The sequence below is a fragment of the Elaeis guineensis genome, chromosome 1 (genome assembly GCF_000442705.2).
Source record: "Elaeis guineensis isolate ETL-2024a chromosome 1, EG11, whole genome shotgun sequence".
NCBI classification, from domain to species: Eukaryota; Viridiplantae; Streptophyta; class Magnoliopsida; order Arecales; family Arecaceae; genus Elaeis; species Elaeis guineensis.
The window spans coordinates 171,866,945-171,880,809 of NC_025993.2; the positions used below are offsets into that span (position 1 = coordinate 171,866,945).

General features: G+C 36.2%; 1 protein-coding gene across 1 annotated transcript; it reads right to left on the bottom strand.

The window, feature by feature from the left end:
• Positions 1-1,492: 1,492 nt before the first annotated feature.
• LOC105039589 (UDP-galactose/UDP-glucose transporter 7) lies at positions 1,493-9,008 on the bottom strand. The gene is made up of 7 exons (XM_010915781.4): positions 8,648-9,008; positions 6,107-6,212; positions 5,757-6,002; positions 4,328-4,438; positions 4,054-4,212; positions 2,046-2,189; positions 1,493-1,933 (listed from the first exon to the last, which is right to left on the bottom strand). Exons 1-7 carry the CDS (start codon positions 8,686-8,688, stop codon positions 1,769-1,771), a joined length of 972 nt encoding a protein of 323 aa, XP_010914083.1. The 5' UTR covers positions 8,689-9,008; the 3' UTR covers positions 1,493-1,768.
• Positions 9,009-13,865: the final 4,857 nt, after the last annotated feature.

Sequence of the window (13,865 nt, forward strand, 5' to 3'; positions counted from 1 at the left end):
ACAGTTCATTTCCATTTGGTTTTGGGATGAAGAGGATGGATCAGAAGGAAATTATAGAAAAGGAAATGAGCAAAACTGTAGGATTTCTTTACCCCTCTGGTAGCTCTTGATTTTTTTTTTTTTTAGTGAAACCTAGAGAATAGAGATGCTGAAAAATTATGATTCAACAGCAGCTGGACCTATTTAGGTAGTTCATAAAAAAGTTGGAGCTTGTTTGGAAAATCTAGTAGGAATGGGCTGGATTTTTTTTTAAGGATTCATGAACTCGGAAACCTATTTAGGTAGGCTCATATCAATCCAATACTTCCGACCCACATCCCATAATAGAGATCTTCATGGATCCTTTTTCTAGGCCGACAAGTCTAGACTTGGATGGGGCCTTCGAAGCATGCTGGGACTCAATTCCTGCAGGAATTTCCTAATTTGTGCACAAATTAAGTTCTCGGGATTTTTCTTTTCCTCTGTTCAAGCCCAATCTAAAACCTTTGGGACCTTCTTCCTATTTGCAAACTGTCTTGCCCCACCTTTTCCAAAACAACTGTCTTGCCCCACTAACAAATGTCATATCTCATGCAAATCGGCTTTTGCCGTCCCTCCGCTAAGGACCACTTGCTATACAATCAACTCAAAACTTTCAAATAGAGCAGGTTCTAACTAACGTTGTTTCTACCCCAAAAAGGACATTATTCAAACAAAAAATGGTAATCTAGAGCTCTAAAACTTAGCTCATTAACCATCCCAATTTTGACTCAATCGGACCAAACATCTGCTAGGAGGTCATGCTCCTAAATACCAAGCTAATTTTGGAAATCGGTTGCGGGCAGGAAATTATGCTTACAATTACTAAACTATTGAAACTAAAGCTGACAAATTATGATAAAACAGATCAGATTTGATCCTAGATAATCAAACTTACCCAACCATAATCCAAGTAACAAAGTTCTCAGATCCTAAGCCAGCTTTGCTCAATCCCAGGTAGGAATGAACCTTGTCTTTTTCTTTTTTCCACCGTGGACCCTCATGCATTCCAGAAGCTTTTAGCGAGATCTTTTTTCAAAAACAAGAAAAAGGTATTTAGCTAGGCATATTTCATTGACAGAAAATTAAGGCCAGGGATGTACACGAGCTTTAATATTCCATGGCAACCATTCCATTAACTTATAAACGAACATTTTCAACATGTCAAAGATAGCTGCCTTCTATGACCAGGGCAGTCCACAAATGTGCAGAAGCATGAGCACTATCCCATATTGTAATTGTAACCTCAATCATAAAACATTAGACTGATTACAACACGAGAATCACTCACAAAAGCCAAATAATAACTAGCAATGGATTGAATACGAGTTCATCAATAATTCAAGTTCGGTAAAATCAATCCAAATGACATCCTTTTCTTTGTCGTAGGTTCAAATTTTCATAAGCTTGGAGAATCATTCAAGCACTTATTATTGAAATTGTGATCAGAATTTAAAAAAAAAAAAAAAACATATGATGAATCATTCAAGCACTTATTTTTGAAATTGTGGTCAGAAATTTTTTTAAAAAAACATATGATGCAGTTTAACGTGATTGAAAATCTCCAATCAAGTCATAATTGCGGTTGATCATCAGTTCCTCATACAAAAAGCTTACAATAGAATTAACTACTTTCCCTAATTTGAAATTCGCTTGCTGAGTAGACAGATTGTATGCAGCTTATTGCGATCAATGAGAAATTACGCAAGAAATATCACACTGCTACCAGCTACCAGGTTAGTAACACTTTCTATTTTCGATGTGTCTCTTCATCAGATATTACCTTCCTTGGCATCTTCTGTTTCTGCTGAAATTTGGCATATGAATACCACACACCACCAGCTGTGTTGATGACCAATCCAGTCACATTGAGGGCATGCACTTGCACCCCACCTAATAAGACAAAACCAAGGGTCTGGAAAGACAAACAAATGCAGAAAATTAATAATAATTCCTGTGGCACATATAAAATCTATATCTCTTTAAATATGGTTCTTATCAAGAAAAGAGAAAAGCACTGCACTCACCGTGGATCCAACCCCTTTGAGGACTCCTACAATTGTAGTTGTTAGAGCTGAGTTGACAATAGTGCACAAGAACATGGTATAGTTCAAAACAATTCCCATCGCCAATGAAAGAATAAGAATTATTAAGAATGTTAAAGAACTTGCCTGCACATGATAGAATCAAGACATCAATATAGAGAACTAAATTGAACCAGTTTCATTACTGAAAATGAAAATCATATGAAGCATGACTAAGGAGGATTCCTATTGTCAAATTGCTTCAATATTATTAACTAGATATGGTTCTTTCAAAATTCATTAATATCATGCCCTCTAATAACTACAATGTTGATGTGGAGACAAGTTAGCAAAAGTAAAGCACCATGGTAGCCCTTCTGAAGGCATCTAAAGACAGGTAATGAAGTCCCAGATATTACAATAGTGAAGGTAGGCTCCTTCTAATTTCATAGTTAGATAAAAATTGTACTATAGTTCAGACTACAATCTGAAACTTAATTTAAAACAGCCAACAGTATGATCATGCTTTTCTGGTTTTCAACGTCAATGCAGTAACATGACAGTATCCCGGAACACTACAAATGTATCATCAGGAATACTATTAGTTCAGAAAAAATAATAAATGATGATTATTTGATGTCCTTGCTTGATTGAAAATCTAGTGAAGTATAGTGATTTTATGATAAAGTATTGATCTGCATTCATTTCAAGCAACAGTGGATGTTAATATCAGGAGTGGAGGAGAAAAGAATTTGACACCTAGTAGAAAGTGAAAGAGGTGAGCACCAAAGCTTCCAAAGTACAGAATTTGACATAAACTTAATCAAACAATGTCAGTGTCAGGAACAGAAAAGATCAAACTATCCAAATAGCACAATAAATCATTCAGAAGCAAAAGTTGTACTTTCTGCCTAACACCCTCTGCCTCTTTCTTTCATTTTCCCCCTCCTTTCTTATCTTTTTCCTTTCCTATTTTTCCTTCAGCAATCAGCACTCTTCTTTCTCTACATTATTAGCTGTCTAAGGGCTTCACTCCAGCCAATTAGAGTCAAAAAACTGCACAAGATGTAATCAAAACTGCAGTTAGCAATTTCCAATTCTGAGGTATAGACTTCATAAATTTCATTTCTTGATTAAACTCCCTTTTTCACCTAGGTTTCCCCCTATTACAGCAAACCATGGGCTACCAGACCTTTATGAACCTGATTTATAGTTCAAGCTTCTCAGGCCTGTACTTTACGTTTAAATTATTATGCATTAAATTGTCATCAAACAACTGAATGATAAATTATATATAAATAACCTGAAGTTTGAATTTGAGACATGCAGCTCTTATATATATATACACCCAAAGATTCAAATAATACAATGAAAACTTAATTGATCTTTATTTTTTTGCTTTTTTTTTAATAGTTTAATGTTGATTTTGATTTTTTTTAAAAAAATTCTTTTGAGCTGCAACTCCAAATTTTAATATGTAATTGCTGAAACTACTGTAACTGAAAGTCTTAAACCTTGGCACAGTCCAGTCCATAATATTGTGAGTGATTGTTTCTTCATACAAACATCAGATAAAACTTTGATCTAGCCTTTTAGATTATATTTTGCAAAATTCTATTCCAAAATTAAAGCTAACAACTGAGCAGAAAATTGATCATAATAATTTTTTTCTTGCTACTAACTGAACACCTCTGTTTCACTTTATGTCTTGCACAATCTCTGAATCTCAATTCTCAAATGAGAAAGAGACAGAAAGGAGAGAGAAATAGAAATGAGAAAGCTAAATTCATGTCATAAAAAGGGGAAAGTGGAAGTGTGTGGCATAGCTGACTAAGAAGTAAAGGACAGTGATGCATCATCTAATAGCAAAACAATAACAAATGTGGAGCAAAAATGTAAAATGACAAGTGCTTTAGAAATAAGATGCTGAAACATAGACTATACAACAGTACCATGACACATGTGTTCTTAATTGTTCAAAACACTATTAGATAAGGGTGTAAGTATGAACCTTGTCATATACTACAAAAAGAGAATGTGGAATTTCTCCTGTTGCTATGATGAGAAAAAGCAGAAAAGGTAGAGAGAGAAGGCCATTATAAAACATTAGCTCAACTGATGAAAGACCATCCTCTGCACCTGACTTCTCCACCAGGATAAGATACATGGTCTACAATAATAGTCAATTGTTAGTTCACCCAAAAGCTGTAACGCAAACTGAAGTAAACACTTGGCTTTAAATTTCAACCTTTATTATAGAGCAGAAATAAAAGGAAAATGTATACCTGGAAGAAAACAGAAGTAAGGGCCATACTGTAGCCAAAAAGGTCAAAAGAAAAGTCTCCCAGTGCTGCAATTATGACTCCAACAGCAGTAAATACAACTGAAAGAGATACCTGAAATATTATGAAAATATGGGTATAGAAATGTTAGAAAAATCAAAACAAAAGCATTTTGAAAGAGCTTAAAAGAACAAGAAAAATTTATACTCTGCATTTGACAGCAATTATCAAAGTCATACACCTGATGTGCATTATCAAAAATGCATAAATGCGACAGTTTGAAGCAAGATAGTTTCTTGGGGAAGTTTTCTATCATAACACTGGACTCATCATAACCCTCAAGAAAACAAGAGAATATTGGTTTCTGTATCATTCATATGAGAAATTTAATGACATTGAGATGAAGCCTGGCATGCACATGTACTTTGCTATCCTAAACACAATGAAACCTCTTAGGAATAAGCTCAAATTTTTACCGCAAAATAGTGAATAAATTGCCATAGCTTTCCCATATTTCTGGTCATAGGGATGCAGGTTATATATCAAAGAATTGTAAAAATAGAAACTTAAAAAAAAAATTGCATACACAGTGTTTGTCATCCAGACATTAAGAGATACCTGTTATGAATAAGAGGGATCAAACAACATTACATGTAGCCATTTCATGTAGTTTTGATTTTTAATATAATTTAGGTCATACAGAAAAGCAGGTCTATATTCTGATCAGTTAGGCAACATATGACCGCAAACATATCGTACCATGTCATCTCTACCACTGAAACTTCTCAATGTCAGCCATAAAGAAGTCAGCCATAAAGAAATATACTGGCCATTGGGAGAAGCAGAAAAAGGGTATGTTAAGTACAACATCTCAAAATAAAATGGAGTCATGCATTTCAAGCTTATGATACATGTTAAGAGTCCTCAGCATATTTATTAGTTCCCTTACTATATAGAACAGTCATGTTACCTACTGCATCCCAGTTATTGATTTTCATCAACCTATCAACAAACCTCAAGCAACTCATGCATCAAATATCTCTCAAATTAATACCGATAATTAACAGTTACTGTTAGCTATTTCTTCCAAGCTATGGAATAGTCATTAACTTAACCTGTCAAGTAGATTGGTTTACTTGGAGTCAGGAATATGCATAATATATGCTTCCAGGGGAATCATGTGAAAATTTGAGCCTTATTTCAATATTCAAATAAATGAGAAAGATGAGAAAGATCAGATACACTCGTTGAAGGTGGCAAAACCAGACATTCGACCAAATGCCTGGAGTACGGAGTGACCAACACAAACTTGTTTAGATATTTCAGAAGTGTTGTCATAGATGAGCAATACTACCATCCTGAACATAAGAAAGGCCTTTGGGTACATGCATCCTCACTTTCCAAAGTAATGATGAGTATATATATCTCTTACCTGTGTTGGTGGTCTTGCCTTTCCTGAAAAAGATCCAGCAACCAGAACAGCAAGTGGTGTGAGCCTCTTCAGTGCAATGTACATTGGAATATTAACCCCCTTCAGGCTTGCCAGTGCAAAAGCCACATTGGCATTGTAGAAGACTGATACTGGAAGAAGTTTCTTTGCTGTTGCCACATTAAAATCTTTGGCTTTTGTATACCCCATGACTCGACCAAAGTATATGAGAAGGGTCGTAGCCAATTGCTGCCATAAATTGGCGACAGGAGAAATCAAAAATTCTATAAATGGCACCAATATGAAAGTAGAACCAATGAAACATATGCACTTTAAATGTGAACAACCAATACCTGTAGAGTGAGAAGGGTCATGGAGTAGGAATACTGCATCAGAATTGCCTTGTTGACAAAAACCATGGCCATGGAAGCGAGTCCATAGGAAAAGGCAGCAAACAAGCTGCAAACAAAACAATGAAAAAAGCAAGGGGATTCAAAATTCTTGATCTTTCTCACAATTTCAAGCTGGAAACTACCATGGGCTGCTGGTATCAGCTAAAAAATAATCATCCTACTATATTTAGTTTTTGAAGTTTAGAGTTTCTATAATTGGTGTTATTTTTCCAAAGACATTTAGTAGCAATCCCCAGGCCACTCTCATTGCAAAATGTCACATGAATTCATATAGGTTGAGGCTTAGTGGACCATACGATCAGTGCTCCAAGGGCCTGGACCATGCAGGTACATGGCTCCATGGATGTGTGATGCAATGTGGGATTATATGAAATGCAGTTCCACAATTTGAGGGCCTAGCAGGTCATGTGGTTGGATTAATGTGATTCAGTGGGGAATCATTTGCGGCGTTCCCTACCATTAACTCTTGTTAAAATCATGAATTCTGACGGCTAGTTAATTTACTAATGGCAAATTACTGCAGGGAGACCCTATAGTGTACCCATATATACTATCACAAAAGATGAGCATTCAGACTACATAATGGAAGCTAAAAGAGGTGAAGAGAAGGCATCAAGAATTTGCATGTCAAAGCTTTAATCTCAACAGAGCTCCTTTTTATCAAAAAAAAAAAAAAACTCAATAGAGCTCATTCAATATGCATGCAGGATCCTAGTTCAAGCTAATCCATGAAAATTTTTCAAGGATCCAAGAACATGCCCATGCCATTTTAGTTAAAAAGGAAACTTATCTCATTTAAGCTTTTTAGTCGGTACTCAAGAAAAACAAAATCTATAGACATTGATCTAGAGATAGTGCAGATGTACGGCTCAACACAAATGCTGAAACAAGTCTGGAGCATCTGTGCAGAACTTACCAGATTTCTATGCACAAGCTTTTCTGTGCAATAGGATGCATATTTCATTCAATCATAGCATTAAGCTCTTTTTAAAGCAAATTCATCCCATTATTCTCCCGCGCTGTCATGTGAAGCCTTACTTTTAGATTCATCACATCCTTGTGATGCAATTCATAAAACTTATCCCACTTATTAGCATGCTCCACATGACTTCCATCCTTCACAAAAACACAACTTCACTTGATAAAATTCTACTACGTAGTGAGTTGAGCTTTACTAACACATCATTTTTTGATGTTTAATAGCAAATTGCTGCAAATTTCAACCACTTAGGCCTTGTTTGGGATTACTATTGATAGTAGAACTTTTGGAAGTAGAGCTTTTGAGAAGTCGAGCTTTTATAAAAATCTATTTGTTGTTTCATAACAATATTTCTAAAATATTATAAAACTTTACTATATGTTTGATAACCAAATTGATAAAGTACTTTTGATATGACAAAATAACAATAAAAAATAATACATAGTATTGTACAATAGAGTATAATAAAATAAAACTTTTCATATTATTACATTATTACATAGTATAATATGATGGCAATGCAATGTATTATGATATATTTTTGGAATATAATATAATATTATTATAATATAGTGTAATATAATATGGTATACTATAGCATAATAAATATAACATAATAATGTTATATAATAATATTATAAAGTATATTATCATAATGTAATATAATATTATATTATAAGATAATAATATTACATGCAATGTAATATTATATGGTATAGTATAATAATATAATAGGAAAAGATATGATATAATATATTATAATAATTTATCATTATATATTAAAATGTTATTACATAGTATAATATTATTATAATATAATGTGATGTAATATATTCTTGTAATATAATATTATATAATATTATATTGTATTATATTATTATGATATGATAAGATATATATGACATGATATGATATAGTATAATATGGAAATGAATTACTATATTATCATAATAATAGAATATGATATGATATGATATAATAGAATATCATATCAAGTATACAATTATTCTAGGCGTTTTTTATCACCGTGAAAATTTTATTAAAACTAAAATAGCTTCCCAACATCCGCCAAAATTCTACCATGGAGCTTGTGCTAAGTAGAATTTTTTTCAGCTTTCTAGCAAAGCCAAAACAACTTCCAGATTTTCTAACAAACACGACTATAACATCCAAAAGTGTTTTTGAATGGCCAGAGGCTGCTTTTTAGCTCCCTGAAACCTCTGCCAAATGGGGCCTTAGAATCCTCAACTAAAACATCAGACTCTCCACAAACTCTCTTTGCGTTAAACATCTAGATTTATGTTAAATGGTTTCAACCCATCACCTATCAAGTTCCCATAAAAGATCCTGGCTAACGACAGGACTATCTAGAAATACAATAACTAATTAGCTTCAATAAAGCATAAAGAACAACTTTTGCATCAAAGAACAACGAAATCGTTGGATCAATAGACCTAATTTTTCATCAAAGAAACCAGACCCGGTCGAGCAGGCGGAATTACCTCAAGAATGGAGTCGGTTCCACATTACCGCCGCCTTCCATGGCGATTCGGATCTAAAAAACCTCGGCCGCGATCTCCCCGCAAAAGAATGGACGTGAAACGGCGGCGGCGTCCGGAGGGATGCAAAGTACCAGCAGCAGCAGCGACCCAACTACATCGCCGAGGATCCTCTAGAGGAATCTAATGGAAGAAAACTAGAAGGCCGGCCCTCCGATCAGCTCTGCTTCTATCGATGATCGGGGATACGGAGAGATCCGCTCTCAAGCACCGAGGAAGCGTTAGGAAGAGAGGAGGAGGGGAATTGGGAAGAAGTTACGCTGGATGAGGGAACAGCTGGCATGGTTTTGGATCGAGCCATCGCAATCGGATCGAGCGGCGGGTAAATTACTAAGAAAACAAGAAAAGGGGTTTGGGGGAATAAGGTCAAGATTTAGGAAATCTGTTCATATTTATTGTCTTATCATTTGGCATGTGAGCCCGGCAGATAAATACACGGAAAAGGAGAATGGACTCCGGAATCGTAAAGCCTGGGATGCAGTTTACTTTTCTGCCTCTGCAAATTTATGTTTTGAATGGAATGTACGGACACCTCTTCTCTCTCTCTCTGTTCTTTTGGTGAGGAGGGCGAGGGCCCAACCCGCACCATAAAAAGGATCTGAATCACAGAAAGGTAAAAGGAACGGGAGGTTTAGGAGTATTTGGTATTGATTGATCTAAAAGAAGGTAATGGCATCATCGTGGTTTGTGATTCTATATAGATTCCAAATCATGCCGCATCTCAAATCACCATCCAATTCGATAATAAGGGATGAATATCCAAGATCATCCCATGAGATAAAATTTTAAGACAATTTTATCTCAATTGAGTATCAACTATGTTGTACATAAACAACTTCAAGAATATATGATCCGAAAAAAATCATCTCCAAAGAGTATCCATAAAGAAGCACAATGAGTAAGGAATTTGGATTCGTATCTGGTTTCCTTTCTCTTCTCTCTTTTTGACTGCAGTAATTTCTTGATTTCAAAAAATATTATTTTTTTTATTATTAATTTTTTAACATCTTAATCTTTTGAATTTTTCTAATGTTGGATAAAAAAAATTCTTATATTTTATATGAATTTATAAATATCTTTTTGTATGTCCAATTATTTGTAACATCAACCCTATATTTTACATATTATTGTAAAGCAGCCCATCTCCTCCCAACTGGGGTCAAAGCTAGCAGGCGATGCCTAGATGGTAAGTGATGTGGAGGGAGTTGATTATGACATCGACTCAAAGGTCTGACATGAGATTTATCTCCATAAGAGTAAGGGTTAGGGTTCGAGAGAAGAGAAAAAAATGTCATAAACCCAATGAAGGCAAACAAGGCTGCCATCCGTATGGGCATATGATATATTCTTTCATTTAGGGCATGAGGTCATCAACATTGGGGATGACGAGGATAACACAATCCATTTGGGTAGCATTGATGATCATGTTCTTAGTGTAGTCGATGTAGTTAGGGCAAACGGTGTAGGCTTGGTTCCAAGACGGGATCTCATACTAAATAGTGGCAATGCTGATGATGATGATGTGGAGATTGGGGTGACAACACGATCTCATTGTACTTTTGAGGCACTATTGCTAATGGAGGTGAGAGCCATGATCAAAGCTGCCATCAAAGTGGTCTTACTATGATCGATATGGCTGATGGTGCTGATATTGATGCAGGGGTTCTTTCGCTCGAACTCGCAATGGATGGGATGAATGATGAGCAAGCTATTGCATGATAGAATGGAAGACTGATGGCCAGTCTTTGGAAGATAGCAATATAGATATTGCTGATTCTGGATCGAGACTTAGAAGAAAATAAAGAAAACATGTTGGTTTTGTTGGTGCTTTGGAGGAAATTGAAAACTCAAAATTTTCTTCAATCAATTTTCAATTAAATCCCTAACTCTTTGATTTGTTTAGTTCCATATTGGATAGGAAAAAAGTTGAGAAGGAGTTTATATTGAAAATCTTTTTCTTAAACTTTGTGAAGTTTTGGGCCAAGCTCCGCGCACTTGTGCACCTCGGCTCGACTAGGCGCGCACATGCATGATTGCACCAGCTGCAGGGCCCACATTTTATTTTCTCTCAATTTATTTTTTTTAATGATTATTACCATTTTTTCTTATTTAATTTTGAGATAAAATATGATTAATATTGTTTAACATTAATCTCTAATTAATAGCCTTTTCCCGTTGATTTTTTATCCATTGGTTTTCTATCCATTGGCTTTATACTTGTTAGCTAGCTAAATATATGTTTAACATGTTAAATATTTTTTAAATATTGAATTAACCCAACCGACTAGTTTTTGGGCCTATAAATTGGGTTCTTTGCTAGGAGTTTGGATATGCAAAAAAATACTTGCTCACTCCTCTTCTAATCTAAAATCTTCATGTTCTCTCCTAAACCCTCTTCTTCCAAGCTTTTCTTGATCTATTTCTATGTTCTTTCATTTGCTAGGTTGAAACTCTATCACCCTTTCATCTGCTGGGTTGAAGCTCTGTCATCCTTATCGCGATCATGCCCATAAGGGAGGTCACTAGTTGTATCTTGGAATGAAGTTCTCGAGTTTGATCGATCCCACACGAGGATTGAAAATCATCTTAGACGCATGCCTCCAGTTTATAAGTTTTTAGTTGATTTTAACATTAATTTGATAATTGATTTTAGTTGTTAGTTTAATAGAATCACAATCGACTCTCATGGGAAATGAATTTACATTACACATTCCTAAGATTCTAAGATGAATCCCATTCTGATTGTGATTTAATTACTAACAATTCATCAAATATCATAACATAATATTTATTTCATTGATCAAATCTTCCACACTTAGTTCCAGTAACTATGGTATTTACTTTTTAAAATGTTTTACATATTAGTCTATTTAAGTTTATTGTTGCTGCTTAAATCAGTTGAGGTCAGAAGATGGACATCTAGACACCTCATGCGGTGATGCTGACACTGGAGTGACCTACAAAATAAGTTTCAAATAGAAGATTGTGGTTCCGATGAGGATCCTCCGATGCTCAAATCAGAACAACAAAGAATAAAAGAGTAGCAATGGATTCTCTAAGATGGATTTAATTGGACTTACCTGAATCATCAGGGCTCTGATTGTTTATATAAAAGGATGTCGGACAGCTGGATTGTTAGTTATGAGATTGCACGATTTCGAGATTGTCAGACCATTGGACATACCAAACTAGATGAGATAATTCAGTCCTTAATGGCTCCTGCAAGAATAGGAGAGACGGTTATACCAAATCTTACCTATTTGGGATAGACAGTTGTCGCGTACGTTGAAGAGATAAGTTAGCTGAGGAGCTCATATACAGATCAGACCTCGAAGATACTTCAGCTCAGCATGAAGATAGACTCCTCAGCTCATACGACAGTCAGTGATCGTATTGATGATCTTAAAACTTAAAATATCTTATGATATAGCACTGATCTGAGATGCTCGTGGTAACCACCGTAATACTACCCCCCAACTTTTGAGTCTGAGAATCCGACGAAAAGAGTACTTCAAATGTATCTCAGATCCAATGTCACGTACTTTTATTTTCTGCATTTAAAGTGGATGACGTTAGCCTAATGCGACTGATGTGGACGGACATAATTGATGGGACCACTCAGACGATGGTTTCTTTAAGATTTTAATCACTTTACGACAGTTTTTCATTTTCTTCCTCCTTTGAATTTATGCTTTGAAGGCACAAGTAGTCACAGATCTGCAAAGATAGCTACAGATCTTTTTTATACTGATTATTCATCATAATTTTTTAGAGCAAAATAGATTCACAACACGTGAAGAGACTCGAGCAAATTCTAGCTCATAGGAGGCAGGTTGTGGTTTCGATTGCTAAAATGGGATCCATGATCAGGAAAGAAGAATATGCCACTCCTACGGTTGAGCCCACGGTCCTACTATTGGAAGTCATGATGTAAGATTCTCTAGGAGAAGTTTCGATCGATGGGGGGCTGATGGAGATGGTACCAAAAACGAGCATCGAGGGATGCTCCGAAAGAGATCCGACTGCGGTAGCATGGATGGAAAAGACGGTCGACAACCTGAAGAAGGATCTGACGATGACGATGGAGCTTGGGGGATCTCTAAAGATGGTGACTCCTGCTGGATGCTTTCTTGCATCCATTGCTCATACGATACCCTCAGATTCGATCCCTCATACTCCATCCACAGAAAAGTACCTTCAATCCATGGTGGAATACTTGAGGAACCTCCTACCATCAATCGAGAGGTTGTTCCTCAATGAACAAAGGGGGAAGAAGCAACCTACCAACACCTTAAGATCCCTTGTACATGTGGGTCAATGTCTGACGAGCCTTGTTAGTTCCAACCTCAATGTTCTGGCGATGGAGAAGAAGAAGATCGACTTGCTAAGGTACCAGTTAGAGCATCTAGAGAGGAATAATACTAAACTGGTCAAAGAGCTCAGCCTTATAGAGGAGGCTTTTCAGGAGGCCCAAGAGTCAATTCTCCGTCAGGACAAAAAACAATGGTAGGTCGAAAGACAGATTAAGGCCCTCAGATAACAGAAATCTAGGATCGATAGGAAGATTGAAGATATCGAAGGGAGGATTAAAACCCTTAAGAGATAGAGGTCCGAGGCTGAGAGAGACTGTCATTGGATCTGTGATGACCTGGAGCACCTGAGGAGGATACTTGAAGCGAGAAGAGGTTCTTCTTATCTTAAAACTTACTCTCAAAAGAGCCCCAGTGGTGGTCCATCCAAGAGGGTCAGAATCTCTGAAGGAACGAGCCATGGAGAGAGGGCTCCTCGAGGAGACGGGCACTCCACTTTCAAGGGAGTTCAGGTCTCTCCAGAGCCACTTTCAGAAGTCCAAGAGATCGGATCGGAGGTGGAGCACCTGAAAAAGAGGTTGGAAGAGAGAAAAATAAATCATAAGCTTCTCTGGAGTAAATTTATAGATCTGGGGGTTTTACTCGAACATGCTGAAAGCAAAAGAAAGTAGCTGGAGAAGGAAGAGACTAAGATGATAGCCCAAGCTTGCAAGACGGCATTCTTTACGGGCTTCAAGAAGTGCAAGTATATTGTCCAGGTGCATCTTCCTCCTGATTTTATCAAGTATCTTCAAATTGATTGTCTGGATGAAGATTTACAGATGGTATCGTCAGATAACTGATCAAGATTT